We start from the raw sequence: 24,537 nt of genomic DNA, 5'->3' as shown, positions 1-24,537 counted from the left end.
GTGCTGGAAGAATCGGCCACTACCGAGTATCATGCTGTTATGGACTTGGCCCACACGAAGCTTCCACTGAATGGATACAGTTAGCCAAATGTGCTACCCCGGATGCCAAGTATGCTTGCTGATTTTGGAACCCAGCAACGTGAGACGCGAACCTGACTTTCTTTGGATGCGAGGATCGAGTCGAACAGTGATTCGTGATGCAAGAAGAACAGGCTGAGGAGCAAAAATGAAGGTGATGACATCTATTGCCTATTGGCGGGAAATATCAAGCAAGACCACTTGCATCGCGATACCGACATGAGTAGTGATTGACACACAGAGGACAGGAACAATCTTCTTCCCAGGTCATGGCATCTCAGGTCCTATTTCCTTCGACTCTCCCCGCAGTTACATACGCGCGCATGGTGTCCTTAGCTTCGGTCTATGAGTTTCCTAGCGTAAGTATTGGCAGACTTCGGTGGAATAATGACCGAAATCCTGATTCAGCAATGTCGATCACATTGAACGTTGAAAATGATGATGCCAATGGGACAAATAAAAAAACGAGATGCCAAGAAGGGATGTGCTGCTACAGACATGAGCAGACACCACCGATACGGGTGCTATAATCTCATGCAATGCGTTTTTCGATAATCTCCCTCGTCTCTCTCCCACTTTTCCTCGGGCTGACGTACGCTGGCGGCGTTGAAAAGGACGAACGAAACAATGTCTGTACCGTCAAAGCAAATGGAAAACAGAAGGATGATATGCCAAATCTTTTTAAGGCTTTCAAAGAATGCGGAAATGGAGGGACAATCATCTTCCCTGAAGATCAGTCATATTGGATCGGGACGAGACTTAATCCTCTTCTGAATGATGTCACAGTACAATGGAGAGGAAAGTGGACAGTAGGTCCTCTTGCTATTTGCCTCTCATCAGGCGATTAATATAACTCTCGTGATGCAGTTCTCGGACAATCTCGACTACCGGCGCAACAACTCCTTTCCTGTTGCCTTCCAAAACCATCGTGTGGGCTTCATTATCAGTGGACACAACGTCACCATCGATGGCAACGGCAATACATGGTATACCGCAGAAAAGGGCGTCACACAATCTGGGAGGCCGATGCCGTTCGTCTTCTGGAACGTCTCTGAGGTCAATGTCGAGAACTTCTATGTGAAAGACCCACCCCTCTGGAGTCTCAATATCATGAACGGCACGAACATGCGGTTCAACAACATCTACTGCAACGCGACGTCAGTAGATGCGCCGTACGGCTACAATTGGGTGCAGAATACGGATGGATTTGGGTCGTTTTCTGCAGTCAGTTCAATGTCCCCAGCTGACTCGAGTTCGCAGATACCATGGATGCTGTGAACATTCAACTCACCAATTTCGTGTACCAAGGTGGAGATGACTGCATCACCATCAAGCCTCGATCGTACAATATCGACATCCAGAATGTGACATGCGTTGGCGGAAATGGCATTGCCGTTGGTAGTCTTGGTCAATATCTCGAGGACTCCAGCGTGGAGAATGTCCGTGTGGATAAGGTGAAGGTAGCGCCTCTGTCGACGGATTCCTGCATGTGAGACAGTACTGATGATATCGTATTGGCAGATCATACGATACAACGAAGACATGCACAACTCCGCGTATATAAAAACATGGGTCGGCGCTCTGGTGCCCCAAAGCTCATACGAAAGCGCTGGTCTCCCTTGCGGTGGAGGCTGGGGCAATGTGCGAAATATCCTCTTCTCGAACTTTGAGGTCCAAGGAGCCAACGCCGGACCCTCGGTAAATCAAGACAGCGGTAACAATGGTTCATACTCTGGCTCGAGTCTCATGACCGTCTCCAACATCGTCTTTGCCAACTTTACAGGCTACACAAGCGGTGGTACCAGTGTCACATCGAAGGTCTCTTGCTCCGAGGTTCATCCTTGTTACAACATCGAATTTGACGACGTGCTCCTCTATCCTGGCAAGAATGCATCGAATCTTGGGACAGGATCCTGTAAATATACCGCAAACGGAGGTGTCCATGGACTCGAGGGATGTTAGCTAAGTTGGCAAGAAATAGTCGAAATCGTGACTAGTTCATTGAGGAGAAATACCGAAAACATATCTTCTTTGGAGTGTTCCCAACGTCACGGAGAGCCATTTCGTGTACAAAATCGACTGAGAGAATAGTATCTGACATATATCAAATCATTTAGCCAAAAAGGTGCCTAGTCAACCATCTCTAGCTAGTAGAGATGATAGCGGTAGGGTCAACACAGCAGGCATATACCAGTATCTGTAGTCGGATAGGATATGGGCTTGCTGAGGAGGTTTGTTGTTGGTGTTGTCAACCAGATATGTATATCATTCCTATTATGCTAGAATGACCGTCTAGACACCTTTTTGGCGTCGTGGTTTGATGGCTAGCTGCTGACAAGTGTCATCCGAAGGGCGCACGGTGCGGTGAGGACCGAAAGATCTAGCCGGAAAACTACAGGTATAAGAACGACTCAACTTCTTGATTCAAAATAAAGACTCCGACAAGCAAGAGCAATAGATTTACTCAAACTTAGCCTTTCTTCCCTCTTCCCATACTTTATCGTGTCATTTCAACTCGACAATGGGTCTCATTACAATGCAGAAGCCGTGGATAGAAACGCCTCTGATCGAGTCAGCAGCACTATCCAAGGTAGCTGGATGGTACGGGCATCCTACTCCCTATCTATCCAAACACTAATTGAGTGTAGCAGAATCTTTTTAAAACTCGAACTCCTCCAGCCGTCTGGATCCTTCAAATCAAGGTACAGCACAACAAAAAGAGGATCTTCTAGATACTCCAGACAACTGACAGCCCATCCAGGGGTATCGGCAACCTAATCCGCTCTGCACTTCTCGACCCAGAGAACAAGGACAAGCAACTTCATTTCTACAGCTCTTCAGGAGGTAATGCAGGCCTGGCCGCCGTAATCGCAGCCCGGGACCTAGGCTATCCCTGCACAGTCGTCGTACCATTCAGCACGAAGCCGATGATGATCAGCAAATTGCGGGCGGCGGGTGCTGCTGACGTGATTCAGCAAGGAGCTAGCTGGTTCGATGCAGACACCTACTTGCGGAAGAACTACATCTATAATCAGGATACCCAGCACTCCTCGCGGAGAAACATCTACCTATGTCCGTATGATCATCCAGAGATCTGGAAGGGCGCTGCGACAATGGTATCTGAGATGGTCGACCAGCTACCTCCGCGAGATCCCTCGTCAACATGCAACTTTCCAGCTGATGCGATTGTATGCAGCGTTGGCGGTGGGGGGCTGTTCAATGGAATTGTCGAAGGGGTCGACAGTCATCTGCAATCACAAGCGATGAATGGAAAGGGAAACGCTCGACAAAATGTCAAGATCCTGGCCGCAGAGACCCACGGTGCGGATTCGCTGGCGCTTTCGCTACGAAACGGGACTCTTCAATCGCTTCCCGGTATCACCTCGCTCGCGACCTCCCTCGGCGCTGTTTGTGTCGCTGAAAAGACCTTCCAATACGCAAGCTCACCTCCTGCTGGCATTGACGTAGCAAGTGTTGTGGGCTCTGATGCCGAGGCCGCTCGGGGTGTTCTTCGATTGGCTGATGATCTCCGGCTACAAGTTGAACTGGCATGTGGAATATCAGTAGAGGTTGCTGTGGGAGGACGATTGAGAGACATTATACCGGATCTTACTCCGAACAGCAGGGTGGTCATTGTGGTTTGCGGAGGAAGCAATATCACGGCTGAGATGATAGCAGAGTATCGTCTCCAACTCGAGAGTGGTTGGAATTAGGCCGGTCCCCTTCTCAGTGGAGGAGTGTTACCTGCCCGCCGACACTGCTAAGCTCGAGAAATCCTGATCCGCAACCTGCAGCCATCGTTATCTATGACACCTTCGAGTGGGGACCTCAGACAACGGGCGGTATGACCCGAGAGGTACAGAGTACTGAATACGCTGTACATAAGTGTTATTCAAAATAGGAAGACATCTGCTGGCGCTATGGTTCGAGAACAAGACCTAGTGAGTATTCACTGGGAGTCTTGAACCTTGACGTTTTGTAATATGGGGTTTTCCTTGGCCGTCTCCTCGCCGATATCAACAAGTCTACATTCGATGCTGGTGCTGTCCGTGTCGAATTTTCTTTCAGCTTACCAGCTTCAACTTCCTTTTGCTAATTCTGTTTTTTGTCACTGAGTTCTAGTAGATCCGTGCTGTCAGGTATCGAAACAGTCGAAGGCAACTCACTAGTCAGAGGTAACTCGAGTTTTGCAAGGTTGGGTTGACTACAGATTTAGTTCTCGCACCTATTCGGCGTCGAAGTTATCCCTGCCTCTGGTCTGAGTTGAGAGCAAAGCCCAGGTCTTGGAATTAGTCTTCTCCTGGTGCCGTAAATGGTGATTTGAGTGCAGATCGAGCTTCAATCACCTGGGATGTGGCTAGCTGACCTCCATGACCCAATTCTTGAACAAGAAAAAGATTACGCGGTATAAGTCTTATTTGCGTTCTTCATTTTCTCCGGTTTCTTCTCATGGGGACCATTGGATTTACCTCAAGCCCACATAGGCATTCTTTTGCACTCAATACAAGCTATGCCGGTTAGTGTAATCTAGATGCTTTTTCATAATGTAGAACCACCAATAAGTCGTTCAGCACGTTTGAATGTCAGGTACAAAGCCTCAGGGACATAAAACTTGATTACTTTCTTGTCTTATTTTTTAGTCATGTCGGGTGGTTAACTGAGGCCACCGGGTGATGTTCAACTGGATTGATAAAAAAGGCTGGTTCAGAATAGTGGACCTCATTTCCTTAGAACTTGCTTTGTAAACACGCTATACTTCCTTCTAAGTAATAGATAGAGACAGCCTAGGGAGATGCAGAATAGAATCAGCTCAGGAAATAACGATGACTTGTAGAACGTTGGGAGCGGTGTGTGTGAGGTGATAATAATGGGAAGGCAACACCGCACACATGTAAACAGAGAACGAATATGGGAGAAAGAGATAGATGAGGGCCAGGAAAACAGACCAGGAAGCTAAGGTAGGCAGAGAGAGTGAATGAAACACACAGACAGAGCAGGCACACAGGCACTTACTGTGTTTGTCTCCCCTCTCAGTCTCAGTTGTTCCTCATCTTCCAACCCTCACTCTCCCTTCTCCTCTCTCGCAACGTATGCCATCATCTCGTGCTGTCATCAAAGCCTGTCATCCATAGCCGTACCATCGTCATCGTATCTCTGTCTGTTGGTATCTGATTCTCCGTCACCGTATCTGCTCATACTGGAGAATAACGCGTTTGCCTTTGCCTTCCCTGGCTGTGCTGGACAGTCAACGTTCAGCAGAAATGGATCGGTACGTAACAGCTTTTTATGAGAGTAGTTTGACTAACTCTTCAAAGAATCACCGAGGACCTTCCATATGAGATTCAAGGAGACACCAAAGTGGATGAAGATTCTTACCGCAGCCACAACACACCCCAACTCCGAGCTGTACTAGGAAACGTGAACGACCTAGGGATTGCAAAACTGTGGAAGTCACAAGAGGTCATTATCTCCAACCATGTCCGCGGGAATGACCTCGAGATTTCCGGAGGAGCGGCCCAGGGACGGACGACGCTGTTCTAGTTAGTCTTGTGGCAGTTGTGAGTGAGCTAGTCAATACGTCAGATGTAGAGGGCCCTCATGCCCTCTACATGGCACCAACTCACGAGCAAGCGACAAAGGCCCTTGACATCATCAGTATCTTAGCGAAAGATACTAACCTTGCTGTTTGTCGCCTGACAAAGGCAAACACCAACATGGAGGACCCCAATTTTGTGTGTTTGCGGGACTATGGCATCGTAGTCTCAACACCGGGACTTGTCCTCAAGATGGAGGACAAGTCTCCAGTATTGAGTGGGGTGAGATATATGGTGATCGACGATGCTCATATGTCTCTCTTAGGTCAAGGTGCAGCAGCAGTCCATACAAAGAATGTCCCTATACAGAACAAACATCACCCAGGCCTGGTCACTTCAATCATCTCCAATGAACGACTGGGTTCTTTTACCCAGTATCTAAAATCTGCAACACATGTTTCTATGCAGATTTCAGATACTCGGGCGATGCTTAGCTTATCCTACATGCCCATAACCGGTCAAAGAGCCGCAACAATACAGCGAACTGTCTTAGAATCATGCCAAAACCAGAAGGTGGTGATCTTCGTCTCTCGGATTAAGGACGGTGAGTCACTTGCAGGCTTGTTAAGTGACGCTGAGCTATCCGCCCAGGTGACTCACTCTATGAAAGAGATGAATGAGCGGTTGTCGATCATACAGCAATTCAATGAGGGTAGATGCCGGATTTTGATTACATGTCGCATCGGACTGTCGGGTATATGTCTGCATGGCGTCAATAGTGTCATTCTAGATAGACCACCCGAGCGGTGGGCCGATTTTCTCGCCGCAGTCCGTAAGGCTGGTCTCATTGCGGCTGGTAAAGCTTATGTGATATTGGACAGTACCGATCACGCTGAGGTTGAGCGATTCCAAGCTATCATGACCAACTTCTATCAGATCGAAAGGGGCGCAGTTGGTGTTGAAAAGATTGACAAATCAGGCCGACATTCCTTTGGACCCAAAGCTCCGACGACCAAAATCGTTGTTCGAGGCTTTCCATGGTCTAAAACATGTTCCCAGATCATGGAAATGTTTCCTCTTGAATACAGACCCCTTAGAATTGAGCTCGCAGCAAATCTTGTTCGTGAAGCATCTGAGCCACTGACTGGTGTTAAGTGAGTATTTCCTATCTATTATCAGTTATTAATATTCATCTGTTATCAGGAGGCTTTACTTCAAATTCAATACAGTCGAAAAAGCGCAAGAGTTCATGGAGAAGTACGACGGCAAACTATTCGAAGGCCGAACCTTACTCCTTGGCTTCTGTGGTGACCAGCCTGCTCGAGAGCCACGTCATCCTGCCAGCGCTCAAGTCCCTAAACCAGCTACACAGTCGCAAGAGCCAGGCAAACATGTCCGTCCTGTTGACTCTCGGCCACATCCTCAAAACCGCCGTGGCCCTCGTTGGTCGCCATTTCCCCGTACGCAGGGGGCCGTAGGGCGCCAATTTGCCAATCACCCAAGATGAAGCATAAGGCAAGGGCCCTGTCCCGAGAGAGGTAGTCAGGTTCGATATCAACGGAGTCGACTCTCGTTGATGCATTTCATTGATATTTCTTCCTCATTATGTGGACTTGCTTGTTTTCTAATGGAACCAAATCATTCGAACTCGAGATTAGCATAGTCTTTAATGCAAAGTCACATTGCGAGCATCTCGCAACGGACTGTCATGAGAACGACAATGTCGCCTGTAAGGAAAACCAATCTTGAATTTACCAGCGTACAAGTTATCTGTGCTTGTTTCTGAATTGGCTTATACACTGTAGATGGAGCGTCGCCAAATGTCCTGCTTCAAAGCATCTGGATGAGTCGCCTATCTCACAATTTCCCATGAGCGAAAGTGGTGCTTGTCTTACTTGCTCGCTTTGCTTTAGGCAATTCTGGCCATATAGACTGTTGGAACGCAAGATATAATGACTGGTTCGATGGCCTGATCCATCAGATATCGGCCACCTTTATATAGGTGCTTTGCAAAGACTAGTGTATTCCTGAACACCGAGTAGAAGATGTCAGTTGATACTGATAATCTCCACGTGATAAGGGGTCGATCCATCGCCTTGCCTGGAGTACGTGTTCGCTCATTGCCCAGCTTTGGCTATATATGCTCATCAGATGGTCGCAGTTGTATGTGTTTAACAATGCTGCAATGCGCTTGCTCAGCCAAGGAGCTCCATCCACTCATGCAGTTGCAATCGATCTTCTGGCCCATGATGGGCTTGATAGAATAGTAAGCACTCTAACGATTCAACGCCGGGCTCAGCATCATAGTCAAGTCTTCGCTAAAGGGGGAAGTCAGAGAGAGGTTTAAGCTCGACTTCTCGTGAAACGAAGCGTGGACATAGTTTGATCGGGAACTCTGGTTTATCTCTATGACTATGAGCTCTAGTAAGAATAGGCTATTTCAGCCACAATATCGAGCTCATCTTAGAATAGCCGAGCCACGCGCAGTATTAGATCGACCTGTCTCCGTTTGCAACTTGAACTTCACTACTGTTGATTTGACCCCACATTAATCCCGGACGGTGCATTATGTGGATAGTGCGTCCCGATGATAATGCGCTATAATTGTGGGTTCAGACACTGGGCTAGGCATTTGACCGCTAAATACATCGAAGCCATCGTTTTGGTGAAAGTCTACATTGGACATATCGTTGTCCAGCGAACTCACTCCAGTCTTGAGGGAGTGTGTGATGAGAAGCCATGGTTCTCAACCTCTGTCCCCCGAAGTGTTCGGAGGGAAGAAACAATTGCCAAGCTCCATGGCAATTCTATTTTTGTCTCGAGTTGATGTTGGTATTTAAGTACCCGAAAAAGAATAAGTCGATCATTACTTCTCACCAAGCACAGCAACGGCAGATCCTAATCTATAGAGAAGTTCAGAGAGGATATGCGACAGATGGATCACCAGGTTACCTCGACGGCACTTCTTGATAAAGATGGAGGGAAGTACGGAATGTCGATGCATCCCTGGGTGCAATTGACGAGCTCTCTGAGTGCTCTGTAGCCATTTGAGTATTTCAGCACCTCGGGCCTCTACGAAATTTAGGTCAAAAAAGATAGGGGCCTCTGATGTAAATACCAGAGTTACTTTGTACTAAATACTGAGCGCAAGTTGAAGAAGCTAACGAGTTTAGATCTTACCTGTTTAGGCTTAGTGCTGTGCTCCTGCCCCCTCTACTAACCAGACTAGGTCTAGCGTCGATTCCCCATTCCATGGGTGTCAAGGCATCTATCCATGTATTTCTGACACTAGTGTTTTCTACCCCTTTTGTTGATGTTGTGACTTGTGAGGCGTGCGTCGTACTCAAAATAATATCCATTCTCCACCATCGTCGTCATCCACCCTCCTGCCTCTGTGTCAAATGTTATGCATAACAGATATTGGAATGTCTCTGGCTCTCAGGCCGTCAGCAGCCGTGGAAAGTCGCAGACCAAGACCGATAATAAGGGTATCGACTGTCCATCAGAGAGGTCAAAGTACTCAGTACGGTCTCCGTAATGAACGCCGAGGCTTGTGTTCCCATCATTACTAGATCAGGCAGTGCCACACCCGCATTCAGAAGAGATTCTTCAACTAGGTCGCTAGTTCTGGCTTCGATCTTTTCCTTTTGTCCCTTTTCTGTTACGTGCAGCGTGCACCTGCAGCCAACTGGAAGTCTGCGGCCCCCTTTCCCCCTCTCTGTGCTTGACGCCTTGGTTGCCTGTCATGCACGTTTGGCATGAGTTCTCCGCTTCCTCCACAGTTCCCGAGCACGAGTTCCTGCAGGTCGCTGCATTTGCATGGGTTCCTACTCGCATGAATAATGCCAATATTCCAAGGATCAAAATACCTACGAGGCTGCAACTCCCATACATGAAACCCGACTAAGAGTCTCATTCCTCTTGTGGGGATGATCGGCCTTGGGGTGCCGTCCCGTTCTTCGTCTTTACTGGTCAACCCTTCCTGCTCGTGGTATGTGGAAACAAAGAACACAATTCTATTTGGTGCTTGCAAAGTCAACTTCGCGAACCGCAAAGACTTGAAAGGGGAAACCGAAAATCACAAAGTACAGTGGATGACCCTGAGTTAGTACTCCTTTACTACTTCTGTTAATTCAGCTATTTTGTCCTGAAGAGACTTTCTCCGTGCATCCTCCTTCGAGCTTCATTCTTTCTTCTTTCCCTTGTCCATCATCGTGCGACTCCCTCTATCGCGTTCCTTATCTTACACGGGTTTCAGTTACCCTTCGGGCTTGGACGAATCATTGACTGACTTGCTAAAGTGGATATATTATTTGCATACCAGACCGAAGTGCTCTTAAACTCTTGACCTTCGGTACTTTGATTCCCCACCTCTGCCCACTGCCAGCCTGCGTCCTGCTCGTCTTCGCTCCCCTTTTGCGAATTACTTTACTTTCTCATCCTCCTGGTCACTACTTCTTTAATGCTCGTTGTACACGGTCATAATGAGCGTCGTCGCCAGTAGACACGAGACCGCTGCTGTGCCCTATACGACAATGCCCCATCATGGACAGGTGCAAAACTATAAGGATGCTGCCTACGGGGTGACAGTACAGCAGATTCCCTCACGAAATTCATCCATCTCTTCATTCAAAAGCAATTACACCGTTTCGACTTCCCCTACATCATATTCCCCTTCCTCGCCCACTTCTTCATATCGCCTTTGCGACTCTGCTGCTTCGCTGGACAAGATTCTGGAGCCGGTCTTCAAGCGTCTACCCCAGGAGGTATATGATGGCATTCTCAATCAACTACAGTTTCTGCATACAGGCCCAAACCAGTCGGGTTGCTTGACATGCTTTCAGCGCGACCTGTACGCTCTTTCCTTGACTTGTCGAGTATGGGAAAGAGTGGTTCGACCCAAACTGTGAGTGAATTCAATCACAGCTATTTGATGGTGTTGAAACGCTGACGAGCTTTGCGATGAAGCTATACTCGCATTCACATTATCGGAAATGATTCTCCTGCTCAGCTGAAAAAGTATCGGATGAAAAGGGGCAGCCGCCTAAAACTTCTAAGACGGACCCTACGCGAAAGGAAATCGCTGGCCAACCTTGTCCTGGAGCTTCGTGTTCCGCAGATGGACCTTCTCTTCACAACAAGCAAGCACAGTAACCAATGGGAAGAATACCGAGACCTTGTCGCCTCCGTTGTTATGGTGTGCCCCAACCTGGAACGGTTGTTGGGTTTGACCATCGCGTACAACCATGAGTTCGATCGTCTGACCCATGCACTATCGACACGGAAGAAGCTCAAGGAACACATATGGATTTTGGGAGAGGGGCCGGAGGTCTCCGAGGAAGAGTCTCCGCGCAACACTTCTTGTCCGGGCAGCTTGGGTCCTCTGCAGATGTTTGAGTTTCTGGATTACCATGCTTCCTGGTCGAATCTTGAGACTCTGATGCTCTATGCGTTGAACGGGAAAAGTGCCCTCGAGCCGAGCATCTTCCTTCGCATGTTCCACCTATTACCCTCGCTGCGTCATCTTTGCATCTCATCATTTGATGCGGATGCCTTCGCCGATAGTGCTTTGCTGTGTCTACCGCCCCTGGAGTCACTTCGGCTGGAAAGCCTGCCAGGCATCACTGATACCGGACTATCACAGTACACCTCGCGCCCGGAGTCCGGCTCGCTAAAGTCCCTGGCTCTCATTGAACTGAACATTCAGTCCTTGCTTGTAATCTCGAAGATTTTAGCATCGCTTAGGAATCTAGAGCGTTTCAAGATCGTGCAGACCAACCATTGTCCGACGTTGAATGCCGATGGGATTGTTTTCCAGCCGCTGTTTGCGTCGTCCAGCCTCAAGCATCTGCATTGGGACGTCGCTTGTCCCAATCCGAATACTGCCCTGACGAGATTAGACTGTGCCCCATTCGCCAAGCCACCAAAGCATGTTGACACACCAAACTCGCATCTGGCTCAAAGCATTCTTTGCTCGGGTTTCCCCCGTCTAGAGACCCTTCGAGCACCCTCAGATATAGAGCCTCCCGGAATACTTCAGGCTGTCTGCCAGCCTATTCCTAGAGGGCAGGCCCTGATCAATTCTGACCGATACAGCCTGCCTCGGAGCTCTCACGGCTCTGTTAATACTCGCCCATTGGCCCTCCCAGCGGGCAACAATCTAACGTCGGCACGAATACGGGCGCAGACCTTCATTGACATGGCTGCCAAGGATACGGAAACCGGAATGCAAGTTCTCATCACTGATCACTCCGATTCATACGTACCCGACAATGCCTTGGAGGATGCTTCAGATGATGAGCCTGATCCAGGCATGGGTCAGTACGGATTGCCGTCCTCTGGAAGGGCAAAGGAAGAGCGCAATGGGCCAGTCACAGTGTTCAACTTCCGAATGCCAGCGTATATGGGCCGAGTGGGTAGTAGAACTACGGAGAAAGATGTCTCAATCCCTCGATTCATACTCCGCCCCGACCTACCTGGCCAGGACGCAGATGGCGGCCTCATTGGATGGAAGCACATCCTTGCCTCAAACCAGTCGTTGACCTACGCTGCCGGAGTCGGAGTCAACTGTTTCGGCAGCAAAGGTAGCTTGATTCCGCCTCCGCCTCCCGAGGAATCACCGCCATCCCCCGCTTCCACGACTGCCACGAGATTTGGATGGGGCAGCATTGGTAGTCGCTCAGCGTTGGGAACAAGTCCTATCACACCGACGACGCCGTCTACTCCCATGAGCCTGTCGTCTCCGACCGGGCTTCCCTGGGACAAGGATACTTGTACTGGATCCTGGAATTACAGTCACAAGAAAGGCAGGGACTGGTGGTTCCATATGGAACGCGATCGTCCGGAAAGTGTTGGAATTGTCGACGCCAAAGGTCTCTTCTGACCGAGCACTCTCTCTACGATGCGATGCTTTACCCAATGCAGTTTTATACCACAATGCAACACTTACTCCGCATCTTTCCTTTTCTTTATCAAACCTAGCATACAATGGAACAAAGTCATATGGGTCTACGTGCAAGCACGACGGCGTTCATCGGTTGATTCACCCCACTATACCCCATCATGCAAATTGACACCGACTAGCGATCTGGTCTCGGACGAGATTTCTTTCTTCTTTTCTTTATAATGGACACATTCATGCATATCTACTCGCATGTTGAATGGAACTTGACTTCATGTCTGGACATGTATTCCTTCTCCATTCTCCCTTACTCGTTTTCATGCATGTGTGAGTGTATTTTCTCTGAATTTCTTAAGGCGCTGCTGGAACCCTCTTGGACTGGTTACATATATTCCCCTTGCGTTTCTCCGTTTGGCATTCCTCCTGCTTCCATTTACTCGGAGGCTTTCCTGTCTCCTCGTGATTGATGAGCATACTCTGTACAGTACTGAGTCCAAAATCCGGACAAGAACATGTATTTCGCTTAATACAATCAGATAATGAGATCCGAAAGATATAAGCGTCGGCGCTACATGCTGCCACACTAGGTATATGGCTAGATATTCACTCCATGACCATGAGTCATTCATACCATTATGCCTGTTTACCTATCTGCCAAACAGATCCCAAGACAGATGAGGATAGGAGACATCGCATGATAATAAGAAACGAGCATGGTCGCATGCATACTGAAGACAGGCTTTGACCGACTTAGGTCATCAGAGTAGGGGAAGAGGGATGTAGACAAGAGGAACAGTGTTGATTATGTAATAACTCTAGACATAGATACCCATGTTTGTGTCCTTCTTCTTGGCCTGCACCTCAGCGATAGCATCCACGTAGTTCTCGTGTCCGATCTTGCTCATGCCTTTCCGGAGAGCAATCATACCGGCTTCCACACAGACGGCCTTCAGCTGCGCACCACCGAACTCATCGGTACTTCGAGCCAATTCGGCCCAGTTGACGCCGTCGTCCACAGTCATCTTGCGGGAGTGGATCTGCAGGATGTTTGCCCGTGCCTCCTCGTTGGGTAGAGGGAATTCGATCTTGCGGTCCAGTCGACCGGAACGGAGGAGAGCGGGATCAAGGACATCGATACGGTTTGTCGCGGCCAGGACCTTGATACGATCATCCGAAGCAAATCCATCAAGCTGGTTCAGAAGCTCCAACATGGTCCGTTGCACCTCACGGTCACCGGACTTCTCGGAGTCGAAACGCTTGGTACCCACGGCGTCGAGTTCGTCAATGAAAATGATCGAAGGAGCCTTCTCCTTGGCAAGAGCGAAGCAGTCCCGGACCAGCTTGGCACCGTCACCGATGAACATCTGCACCAGCTGAGGTCCAGCAAGCTTCAGGAACGTAGCGTTTGTCTCTGCGGCGCAGGCTCGCGCAAGAAGGGTTTTACCGGTACCAGGAGGACCGTACATCAGAGCACCTGTAGAAGAGAAGATATGCGTTAGAATGCTGGCCGAACGACAACGGAGGGACCGGGAAAAAACGGTTGACATACCCTTTGGTGCCTTGATACCAATCTTCGTAAATCGTTCTGCCTCCTTCATCGGCCATACGATGGCTTCCACGATCTCTTCAATCTGCTTGTCCAAACCACCAATGTCCGTGTACTTCTCTGTCGGCTTCTCGTCGACCTCCATGGCCTTCACACGATTATCATACTCGGCGGGTAGTGTATCCAAAATCAGGTATGAATCCTTGTTGACACCGATCAGATCACCGGGCTTCAGTTTCTCGTGGTCTACCAGACCGATGAGAGGAAGGTAGATAGTCTGTCTAGTCGATGTTTTGATGACAGCGGATTTGCCCACTCGGGTAGCGTCAAGATCGATGTTCGCTCCTTCTTCAGCGGCCTCTGCCTCAACATCTAGATCCAAAAGCTCGACGACATTTCCGACGAGGTATGGAAGTTGCCTGTGAATACAAGTGTCAGTAAGAGTAATTAAGGTTTCCAGACAAATCCCAGTGATAGATCTGCAACATCGCCAACCACTCCAGCGTCCCGGAGACCTATGACAGTAGGGCAGAGATAAAGTGAATAGAGTGACAAGCATATCGTACCTGTTGTTCTCAATTTTCTCCTGGTTATCCCTCACCTTCTCCCGCATAGTATTCTGTTCATGTGTCAATCGTTGGTATTCGCTCTTCATTATGCGGAGCTCATTCTCCAACATCCGTCGCCGCTTGACAATGTCTGCTGTGCTCGAGTTGAGAATCTCCTCATCCAGTAAATCATCTTCTTCATCCTTCTTCTTCGCATCTGCATCTTTCATTTCAGCATCTCCATCTCCTCCAGGCTGCTGGCCGTCACCATCGCCCTGGTCCTTCTTCTTGTCTCTCTCCTCGCGTTCGAGATCCTCCAGATCTTCAAGGGTCGACATGGTAACAGGGGTGATGTGCGAGTATGGAAGCTGATTGGATTTGCGAAGTAAAAAAGTACTGAGGGTGCGTAATCGGGAAAAAGAAAAAGGATGGGAGATTGAGATAGAAGGTGGGAGGGTTGAAGCTGTCCTGGCGATGCTCTGAGCTCCGACCAAACAACGTCAGCTGCTCTGCCTACATCACGTGATATCGATCTCTACCAGCATCCTCGACCGCCTCCGCTCATGGCCAACTGAGGACTTCGGTCTGATTCATTATGCTTCGCTTCTCAAAAGTTTTCTGATATGTACGCCTAATAGTACTTGCTATGTTACATTTCCGACATATCCTTGCGCAGAGGGGTCTCCCAAGTGTCCGATGAGAGTTGACCTTTGGTCGTCCTTGGGCTCTCCGCTTACAGCAGCAAAGTGGGATTACCCTTGTAGAAAGCAAGGTTACCCAGATTTTCGATAACCTTTTCTCTTCCATATTTCAGAAGTCGATAACGCGAGATGAAGTCGTCGTTGTTGACTAATGAAGTGTTAGTAAGAGAATATTCTGTCTTCAACTCAGGTAAAAGAAAGGCAGGAGTATAACATACTATATCCACCACACATCCGCCGCTTGCCAGTGAACTCGGAACGACCATGAAGCATTCTCCAATTGTCGAAAACTAGAAGCCTAATTAGCAGAGTACCCCCAAAGGGCGTTTAAAAACTGACTGAGCGCAGTTCCGGGCTGAAGCTGTGTCCATATTTCAACGTTCGGGCGCTGGATAATATGGTTAAAATGACGTGCTGCGTTATACCACCGGTTCTGCTCCTTCAATCCCCAGTTTCGTTTCGCTGCTCGATCATAGTTGTTCCATCGAACTTGGTATAGTCGGCTCAAATCGGGGTGAATCTTGAAGACAGGGGCCTGCTCCGTGGGTTGTATGCATACGTCCTCATTTCCACTTGAGTGGTACGGTTGCTTGGTAGCGGCGAGGACTCCGCAGTGCTTTGGATTTTCTTGCCGCATGATGGAGGCAGCCTTGAAACCGTCCACAAGCAAGCTGGCCCCGCCATGGCCGTCAGTGTGCGACAAAAGGTGGAAGAGCTGAAGTCTAGCAGGGTCAGTGAAATATGTGTTGTCTGTATGCGCGCCTAGGAATTCCGTGGTGTAGGCGGTATCCTTGAAGGTCAAGTCCGATGTAAAGTCCCAGAATCCGCCTTTGATGTATTAGTAGGATATTTTTAGTGTAGAAAAGTTGAAGGCGACAATAGCCTGCGGGGAGAATGTATTACCGTAATGAGTGTGTCTGATAAACGCAATCCGTTCGAGAAGTGCTTTGGTTGATTCAGGATCCACAGGGACTCCTTTCACAAAACAGAAACCCCATTTGTACTTGACTGGTGTGAGCTGCTGAGCATGTCTTGAGTGAAGGAGGAACTCACAATCTCATCAAACCATCTTAACAACGCGGCGTCGTCGGACATAACTTCCGAGTACTCGACTTCAGGATAAGAGTCCTGATCAGGATTGTAGGATGAGAATTCTCTGGCGATGGCGGATTAATGGAATCCGATATTATACAGAACGAAGGCGATACGAACCTGAACTTGAACGGCGCAGAGAACGTTTTTCTTTCGACGGTGAGGTTGGCATGGCTATTTAACCATGAATATGGATATAGTCCCCTATGTCCATCAGAGACTTAGACTGAGTCAGCCTCTTGTCCACCGGCCTAACGCTTGTAAACTCACAGAGCACTTCAACGAGGTTAGGACCGTATATGATGTCTTTAGCATTGACCGCAGGGTGTATCTAAAGCGCGAACAAGCGAAAGCGATTAGCAAGCACATAGGCGGCCAAAAGGAACCGCAAGTCATACTGAGAAAGTATCCACGGATCTTTGCTTCGTATCTGGACGGAGGCACAATGGGCACTGGCAATTTTCTCTTGAAGATGCAAAGAAGCACTGTATGAGCGTCAATAGCGTATGCAGCGAATACTAGTCAGCTCACCTGAGGAAAAACGGTCCGCTATAATCTATCAGCAAGTGGTCTCCTGTTGCACATAAAGGCGTCAGTTTATGATGTTTGACTTACAACTCCCCGTAACGATTCATATTAGACCCAAGGGGACCTAAGCGCACTGAAACAAATCTTCTCGCAGCATTCTTCGGTATTGAATCGAACTCCGCATTGGTCTTCCGGTCCTCTGTCGCTGAATCGGTTGTGGAGGCCACATTTGTGGTCGCCGTTGAATTCTCCTTTTCATCAATAAACGCTGTACCGTCTCCATCTGCCAATGTGTTTTCGTTTGTCTCTATCGAAGATATCTCGTTCACAGGCGCTGCTGATGGAGATTTCATTTCATCCGTCGCTGAGGTCTCAGCTGAAGGCGTCGGTGACGGCTTTTTTTCACTCTCGGAGAAAGTGTCTGAAGGACTCTGCTTCTCTTGCGCAGATGTTGTCTCGTTTTCAGGCGGAATGCTTGAGTAACGGCGGATGGACACGGGGTGCCGATTCAGCGCCAAAGGACGGACTGCGTTTGGCAGGCCCCGGGAGCCGACTGCCTGTAATGCCGAGTTAGTAAGGTAGAGACATAACTGATTCACGAGATGTGACTGTTTCGAGGTTGAGAGTTACGTCGATTGCATACCAAACGCGTGTGCTTCGTAGGAAGTCCGGTCCTAAAATGCCTTGCGCTGACTGTCGCGTTAGTCCATGATACCGAAAAAGGGGCCGTTCAAGAGGTAGTACCAGACATGTTTCAAGGCCCGGGGTGCCCTGAGCGAGGAATAAGGGTTCATCCTTGTGGATGCTTCTGCAATGGCTACAGAGTGAGGTGCTAGTTGGGAGGAAAGATGTCTTTTCTCCGCATCTTGATGCTTATCTGGGGCAAAGCCCGCTGTGAGATCACGTGTGTTATTAGGAGACAACGAGCTATCAGCTTTGACGAACAATGCAAATAGTTGTGATATGTATGGAAATCTCTATCATTGAGGTGCTACTCTACGGTACTTTAGTTGATTGAAACTTGGCCTAACCAGGCGATTACTACTTATATCCTCTCAGCTTGTTTGTTTGATCTAAATCAGCCGAGGAACTTTACAATATGGTGAGTTCCGCTCCTCATCAACTCGTAATCGTATCGACCATAGAACAAGGCATGGACACTCCCAGTCAGATGCGTATTCCTCAAACCTTCCTCGATTCGAGTGGGCTAACGAAAAGATTACCCCGAGTCAAATGAAAGAAAAAGAAGAATATGGATGTAAAAACTAGATGATAGGTCAAAACAATCTAAGGAACACGTCGGAGGTGGCTGGACTGAGCGTCAACTCGGGGTATCTACTTGAAAAAATTCGAGGAGCTTCAAAAAGTCTCATGCAAAAACAGTCTCTCCGTTCGCGCCAAATAATGTGCCGTTCCCCTGCCATCCAATACAACGCCGAAAAACAAGAACGAAGGACGAAAGAGACCATACAACGACCCAAAGTCCATACAAGTAACCTTTCATATATGCAATAATGCTGCCTTACAAGGCGAAGCTTTCGTGTCGTTTGACAGCATGCGATCTGCCCTCAAATAACGGTAGGAAAAAGTTTATCAAGTGAATATCCGAAGAGATTGATGGTTTAGCACCTGCGAAGAATTAGCGCTGAAGTGCTGCAGTCCGGGCTAGGAGTGACCTACATCCTGTAAAAGCAGTTGCCCTCGTCATAGCGCAACCTGTCCGTGGTCTCCAGTTTGTAAGAAATCTGAATGTCTAGGTCACGAGGGTTCTTGTCATTGGGCTTGTTCTCCAAGATACCGGACACAGACTCCTCTTCTTCAACAGTGAGAACGTCGCGAAGATAGAACACAGTTTGCTTCCAGTGTGTATACTTGGCGTGAGGGCCAGTGGAGAAGCTGATGGGCTTGTGGCAAGCGGTGAAATCAATGTCGAACCACGCGATGATGGCGTGAATGAAATCGCTGCGCTTGACGGGAAGGGAGAAAGGAACCCTGAACGACAAGTCTGCTTTGGTGACCGTGTAAAGATCGAAAGTAATAATAGAACAAGGATCCGTGACCAGGGCCTTAAGCTCGACGGTATCGACAAGGGGCTCCGTAAGGGCAATCTCCTTCATGGGGCTGTAATCGAATCCGTAAACGTTATCCCAAACTATACCGAGTTAGTACTCCCATAAAAGCCTAACGTAAGCCAGAGATCTCTCACATCCGATCTTGTCATCCTTGTACTCGCCATCCTCAATCGCAGCCAAGTACATGGTGGCCTTGTCAGGGAAGATCTTGCCGCCAGGAGCAAGGTAGCGGTCCCGAGCGTACAGAACAGTATCCAGCATGCTTTCATAGAGGAGGAAGTATCCCATCCACTCGGAGATGATAATATCCACCGCGGGAAATGGGAGCTGAACCTCCTCCATCTTTCCCTGAAGAAGAGTAATCTTGTCTGAGAGGCCGTTGACCGCGACAATCTCGCGCGCCTTCTCGATGATCGAGGACATGTCCACGCCGATTACGTGCTTGGCGCCTGCCTTCGCGGCGAACCTTTTGAGTCATAACATCAGTATGTGGAGTGTTGATTAATTCAGGACGTGCGAGACGTACATGCTGAGAATACCGGTGCCACAACCGACATCGAGAACAACCTTGTCCTTGAAAATGTGGCGGTTCTGATAAATGGAATCGCGGTATGACCGAGTCCGGACATCGTCTTTCTGCGAGGGGGATACTATCAGCACTAGTATCAATTTGATTCCATGTTGTATATGAACTTACAAGCATCTCCTCATGAATGCCTTAGCACGGATTTGTGTTAGCTTCGCATACCCTTCAACTTTTTGTGGATAAAAGGGAGAATTTACCATGATGATCATAACTGTTAACAAGGTCAGACACAGAAGATCATACAGATCAGGGAGAAAGAATTAGTCTCATACCTGGTGAAGTAACGTACTTCAGCATGGTCCATGCCCACCATACGATCAGCACTGCTGGTGATCATGGCTGAAGGCTCTGCAGATTGTTGTCTCTCAACACCTTCCATCTTGAAAATAGAGATGCCGTTTGGTTGTAAGGGGAAAAATGGAGGAACAAAGAATGAATCTGAGGAGAACGAAGGGGTAGAAGCCAACCAAGAGACCAAGGTTTGCTTTTGTGATGGGATGAGATGAGAGAAATAAAGTAAATATTATCTCCAAACGACCCCTCAAGCTCGACTTTTTTTCCCTCTTACTTTTGCCATCAATAATAGAAATTCTCCTTCAGGGCAAACGCTAATCCTGGTTAAGGTTAGTCTTGGATTTGGTTTGCACTAAACTATTTCCGGTAATCTCCATGTGATTTCTTTAGCCCTCAGAAATCATATCTGATTAGGGTTGATGTACAATACCTCGGCGTTTTGTCCGAATGTTGCTGTATTATTCAGGTTCCTCCTTGTCTAAAGAGGTGCGGTAAGAAAAGAAGTATATAACTCTACCCGTCTACTTGTCTTTTAGATACCTCACTCTTGTCAAATCTTCAAAACAAAGTTGTTATAGAATTGTCCAAAGTACGCGGGGATCCTACCCTCCTGGTCTAGAACCCAGTTTCTTGTACTCCCGTAGATGAATTGCCAAGACTCATCTCCGATCCTCTACCTTGACGCGTCAAACTCGCAGCTCTCCCCTTAAGCTCAGGCACTCCAGCTCTGCACTGTACTCCATGCACACCTAGCACCATGGTTCTGTGCTCGGCCAAGAGCAAGCTTTGCTTGTACTTTGTCGCGTTTCTCATTGCTTCTCTAATAGGGAGGTCGACGGCTTCCTTGGGTGATCACCTACCTGATTTCAAAGAATGTGTCAAGGTATCATTTCCTTAGTAACAACGCCTGGAGAACTCAAACAGCGAACTCATTGTCAAAAGATCTGTCAGGCTGAAAATTGTCGAGATGGCGATTCTGTCATTCGTATGTCTCGCCAGTCTACATCTGTTTCGTCCGTGCTGATTGTTCTCTCCCAGCACTCCATCTGCGCCTGCTCTTATGGACCTGTCCAGCAGAGTGCGATTACACTTGTCAACATGTAGTAACAGACCGCCGACTTGCCCGCGACCCTCCGATGTTGAATCCAGTGGTACAATTTCATGGAAAATGGCCTTTTCGCAGGATCCTCGGCATGCAGGAGCCCTTCTCTGTCCTTTTCTCCCTCCTCAATCTTCTCGCTCACTGGAATGGCATCGCTCGAATCAAAGAAACAATCCCAGCATGGCATTCCCTGCGGCCATACTACCTGACTTTTGGTTACTGCGGGCTGGCGTGCTGGACATTCAGCATGTTATTCCACACAAGAGATTTCCCTCTCACAGAAAAGTTAGACTATTTCGGAGCTGGTGCGAACGTGATGTACGGGCTATACCTTGCTATAATCAGGATACTGCGCCTTGACCAAGGAAAACCCCGGTACAAGCCGACTCTACGCCGTCTAATGACCACAATCTGCGTTCTTCTATACACCATGCACGTATGCTATCTCAGTTTTTGGTCATGGGATTACACCTACAACATGATTGCAAACGTCGTGGTCGGGGCCATTCAAAATATACTCTGGACGGGGTTCAGCATCGTCCGGTATCAGAAGCAAGGCAAAGTTTGGATGGCCTGGCCTGGAATGATTGTGGTGTGGATTATGTTGGCCATGAGTCTTGAGTTGCAGGACTTTCCTCCTTGGCACGGGCTTATTGATGCTCACAGCTTGTGGCATCTTGGAACAGTCATTCCCACCGCATGGTGGTATATGTAAGTGCCCGGCAGATGACCGTCCGCTGGTGAAAAGCAAATTCGACACTAATGCATCGATTCTAATAGGTATTTGATCAAAGACATCCAGAATGATGTCTCAAGCCGCAGACTGAAAGCATGATCCGGTGACGGGCTCTCCTGATCTCGGCAGTTGTACTGTGGATCCCAGCACAGATGCCATGTTTGCATAAGCCCGTCGTAAAATGCATAACGTTTCATGTAGAGTTTTGCGACAAATTCGAAACATATTTTTGTCTTGTTCTCCTTGCTTTCTTTCACTCCTTTGCTTCAACCAAACTTTATTTTCAAGTTAGCAGTAATAATCAGGTGTGAGTACTCCGTAGAGCTGGAGGATGTTGCTGTGAAACCGCGCCTACCACGCTATTTCTTTGGCTCACCGCTTGAGCGCTGTGGGGAGCAAGGAAGGAGGAGCTAAAGTGTCCTAAGGCTGTCAGGCCAGTCCGCTCCCCTCGTGCAGGTTGCGAGTGACAACTTTTTAATAATCGGCTGGCGCTCTTCTTCTGTAACCCATCTTTTCTAACTACTTCTTGTCCTGCTTTTTCTCATCAAGGTCCAACGACCCCTCATCACTTTCGTTTCATCGAATTTAGGGCTTCCCGACACGACTTTGGCCAGGTCCCGCGCCGCAAACAATGGCGTCTCCAGCCGTTCGCAAAGCTATCTCAGACGCGGCCTTGCAGTATGCAAAGCCAGAGGGCAAGATCTTTCAATATGGCACGGCGGGCGTATGTTAGATCTTTCCCAGCTTTCTCTATGCTTGTATAAGCTGACTTGAAATCTATTGCTACAGTTCCGTATGAAAGCGTAAGTCTATTTGGTTTTCTCAGGAACGAATCAACCCCGCCTCCACCATACCCCACGATCGCCGTGTTGCAGCTCTAATGGACAATCCATCGCAGTGACCTCCTCAACACTGTTGTTTATGCTGTAGGCTTGCTTGCAACACTTCGCTCCAAGAAGTTGAGCGGACAATGGATTGGCGTCATGGTCACTGCGAGCCATAATCCTGCCGAGGACAACGGTGTCAAACTGGTGGACCCAATGGTGAGCTCCTATGGAACTTTCGATGGGGGTATGAAAGGTGAAATTGCTGACGTATTGATAAAAAAATAGGGTGAAATGTTGGAAGTAGGCCTCCTCTTCGACAAAAAGATACTCTCCCGATGCTAACTCTTCGTTTCACTAGGCTGAATGGGAAGCATACGCCACAAAACTCGCGAATGCTCCGCTTGAAAACATCGGTGACGTTTACGACGAATTGGTTAAGGAGATCGATGTCAGCATGGAGAACCCTGCTCGTGTTGTTTTCGCTCGGGATACTCGCGCATCCGGCTCGCGACTCGTCGGCGTCCTCAGTGCTGCGCTCACTGCCACGGAGGCCGAGTTCATCGATATGAAGTATATGACCACTCCCCAGCTGCATTACGTCGTCCGATGCAAGAACACTCTGGGAACGCAATACGAGTATGGTGAGCCTACTGAGCAAGGATATTACGAAAAGCTTGCCGCAGCTTTCAAGAGGGTCATGAGAGGCGTCAAGGTCAAAGGCTCTTTAACTGTTGATTGTGCAAACGGTGTCGGTGGACCTAAGCTGAGGGAACTCATTAAATATCTGCCCCAGGACACTGGTCTCGACATCAAGATTGTGAACGACGATGTCATCAATCCTGACAGTCTCAACTTCGAAGTAAGCAACATCCGTGACGCCCTTCAATTCTCGCCGTACTAACCATTGTATCAGTGCGGCGCCGATTATGTCAAGACCAAGCAGCGTGCCCCGCCATCATCCAAGGCTTCTGTTCTTGATCGATGCGCGTCTCTGGATGGTGATGCCGATCGTATTGTTTACTATTTCCTTGACGAAGGCAATGTGTTTAGGCTGTTGGACGGCGACCGCATTGCCACTCTTGCCGCTTCCTTCATTGGTGACCTCGCTCGCAGCGCCGGAATCGCTCAAAAGCTCAAGATTGGCGTCGTTCAGACTGCTTATGCCAACGGATCGAGCACCGAGTACATAGAGAAAGTTCTCAAACTCCCATCTGTTTGCACCAATACTGGTGTGAAACATCTCCACCATGCCGCCCTCCGGTTCGATGTTGGCGTCTACTTCGAAGCTAATGGACACGGCACTATCACTTTCTCAGAGAATGCTTTGAAGACCATTAAGAGTACAGAGCCGCAGTCTCCGGCCCAGCAGCGTTCGCTAGAGTGCCTGCAAGCTCTTACGGATTTGATTAACCAAGCGGTTGGCGACGCCATCTCTGACATGCTCCTCGTCGAAGCTATTCTTGCTCACAAAGGGTGGACCCCTAAGGAATGGCTTGCCACATATACCGATCTCCCCTCACGGCTTGTGCGTGTGGAGGTTGCTGATCGGTCAATCTTCAAGGCCTACGACGCTGAGCGAAAGCTTGAATCGCCCCCCGGACTCCAGGCAAAGATTGATTCTCTGCAGTCCCGCTACAACAAGGGACGAAGCTTCGCCCGTGCAAGTGGCACGGAAGATGCGGTGCGTGTCTATGCCGAGGCTGCAAGCCGATCGGAAGCCGACGATCTCGCTACTCGCGTTGCCAATGCCGTTCGGGATGCCGGCACCGTCAAAGAGATCTTGCAGGCTTCTTAAATTGCCAATCCTTCATATCAAATTTAGAGTCCCTTCCAAGCATTGGTGCACTCAAAAGGCAGCCTGCAAATGCAGGTCAATGATGTCGACGGTAGTGCGGTAACGGGACCTTTGAGAAGGAATTAAACCACGACACAATAATGGTCTAGCAACTTCTGCGTCAAGGAAAAGTTGACCACTCGGTCTAAATTTATAGA

At 48.6% G+C, this 24,537-nt stretch overlaps 10 protein-coding genes across 10 annotated transcripts; 7 read left to right on the top strand and 3 right to left on the bottom strand.

Moving 5' to 3' along the window:
- Positions 1-617: 617 nt before the first annotated feature.
- Positions 618-2,040, top strand: NFIA_018590 (putative extracellular exo-polygalacturonase; the record flags this gene model as incomplete). Its single annotated transcript, XM_001265054.1, has 4 exons — positions 618-887; positions 946-1,306; positions 1,339-1,538; positions 1,600-2,040. 4 exons carry the CDS (start codon positions 618-620, stop codon positions 2,038-2,040), a joined length of 1,272 nt encoding a protein of 423 aa, XP_001265055.1.
- Positions 2,041-2,599: 559 nt separating this feature from the next.
- On the top strand, positions 2,600-3,791 carry NFIA_018580 (putative L-serine dehydratase; the record flags this gene model as incomplete). Its single annotated transcript, XM_001265053.1, has 3 exons — positions 2,600-2,679; positions 2,727-2,780; positions 2,840-3,791. The coding sequence occupies 3 exons, from the start codon at positions 2,600-2,602 to the stop codon at positions 3,789-3,791; spliced, it is 1,086 nt and encodes a 361-aa protein (XP_001265054.1).
- Positions 3,792-5,339: 1,548 nt separating this feature from the next.
- Positions 5,340-5,619, top strand: NFIA_018570 (uncharacterized protein; the record flags this gene model as incomplete). The annotated part of the gene is made up of 2 exons (XM_001265052.1): positions 5,340-5,347; positions 5,394-5,619. 2 exons carry the CDS (start codon positions 5,340-5,342, stop codon positions 5,617-5,619), a joined length of 234 nt encoding a protein of 77 aa, XP_001265053.1.
- A 656-nt stretch (positions 5,620-6,275) lies between these two features.
- On the top strand, positions 6,276-7,090 carry NFIA_018560 (uncharacterized protein; the record flags this gene model as incomplete). The annotated part of the gene is made up of 2 exons (XM_001265051.1): positions 6,276-6,635; positions 6,842-7,090. The coding sequence occupies 2 exons, from the start codon at positions 6,276-6,278 to the stop codon at positions 7,088-7,090; spliced, it is 609 nt and encodes a 202-aa protein (XP_001265052.1).
- Positions 7,091-10,096: 3,006 nt separating this feature from the next.
- On the top strand, positions 10,097-12,495 carry NFIA_018550 (uncharacterized protein; the record flags this gene model as incomplete). The annotated part of the gene is made up of 2 exons (XM_001265050.1): positions 10,097-10,518; positions 10,581-12,495. The coding sequence occupies 2 exons, from the start codon at positions 10,097-10,099 to the stop codon at positions 12,493-12,495; spliced, it is 2,337 nt and encodes a 778-aa protein (XP_001265051.1).
- An 833-nt stretch (positions 12,496-13,328) lies between these two features.
- Positions 13,329-14,945, bottom strand: NFIA_018540 (proteasome regulatory particle base subunit RPT5; the record flags this gene model as incomplete). The annotated part of the gene is made up of 3 exons (XM_001265049.1): positions 13,329-13,987; positions 14,063-14,478; positions 14,626-14,945. 3 exons carry the CDS (start codon positions 14,943-14,945, stop codon positions 13,329-13,331), a joined length of 1,395 nt encoding a protein of 464 aa, XP_001265050.1.
- A 395-nt stretch (positions 14,946-15,340) lies between these two features.
- Positions 15,341-17,035, bottom strand: NFIA_018530 (putative trimethyllysine dioxygenase TmlH; the record flags this gene model as incomplete). Its single annotated transcript, XM_001265048.1, has 9 exons — positions 15,341-15,456; positions 15,527-15,598; positions 15,648-16,136; positions 16,212-16,311; positions 16,362-16,464; positions 16,521-16,620; positions 16,671-16,731; positions 16,799-16,865; positions 17,016-17,035. The coding sequence occupies 9 exons, from the start codon at positions 17,033-17,035 to the stop codon at positions 15,341-15,343; spliced, it is 1,128 nt and encodes a 375-aa protein (XP_001265049.1).
- Positions 17,036-18,604: 1,569 nt separating this feature from the next.
- On the bottom strand, positions 18,605-19,965 carry rmtA (protein-arginine omega-N methyltransferase HMT1; the record flags this gene model as incomplete). The annotated part of the gene is made up of 6 exons (XM_001265047.1): positions 18,605-19,080; positions 19,135-19,466; positions 19,527-19,636; positions 19,698-19,717; positions 19,784-19,797; positions 19,859-19,965. 6 exons carry the CDS (start codon positions 19,963-19,965, stop codon positions 18,605-18,607), a joined length of 1,059 nt encoding a protein of 352 aa, XP_001265048.1.
- Positions 19,966-20,637: 672 nt separating this feature from the next.
- Positions 20,638-21,817, top strand: NFIA_018510 (PGAP3/PER1 family protein; the record flags this gene model as incomplete). Its single annotated transcript, XM_001265046.1, has 4 exons — positions 20,638-20,763; positions 20,823-20,865; positions 20,919-21,693; positions 21,763-21,817. 4 exons carry the CDS (start codon positions 20,638-20,640, stop codon positions 21,815-21,817), a joined length of 999 nt encoding a protein of 332 aa, XP_001265047.1.
- Positions 21,818-22,349: 532 nt separating this feature from the next.
- On the top strand, positions 22,350-24,340 carry agm1 (phosphoacetylglucosamine mutase PCM1; the record flags this gene model as incomplete). Its single annotated transcript, XM_001265045.1, has 5 exons — positions 22,350-22,442; positions 22,508-22,521; positions 22,617-22,761; positions 22,904-23,404; positions 23,459-24,340. 5 exons carry the CDS (start codon positions 22,350-22,352, stop codon positions 24,338-24,340), a joined length of 1,635 nt encoding a protein of 544 aa, XP_001265046.1.
- Positions 24,341-24,537: the final 197 nt, after the last annotated feature.

Source organism: Aspergillus fischeri, genomic scaffold, assembly GCF_000149645.3.
Source record: "Aspergillus fischeri NRRL 181 1099437636249 genomic scaffold, whole genome shotgun sequence".
Lineage (NCBI taxonomy): Eukaryota > Fungi > Ascomycota > Eurotiomycetes > Eurotiales > Aspergillaceae > Aspergillus > Aspergillus fischeri.
The sequence above is the reverse complement of the archived record's forward strand: the minus strand, read 5'-3'. Positions and strand labels throughout refer to the sequence as shown.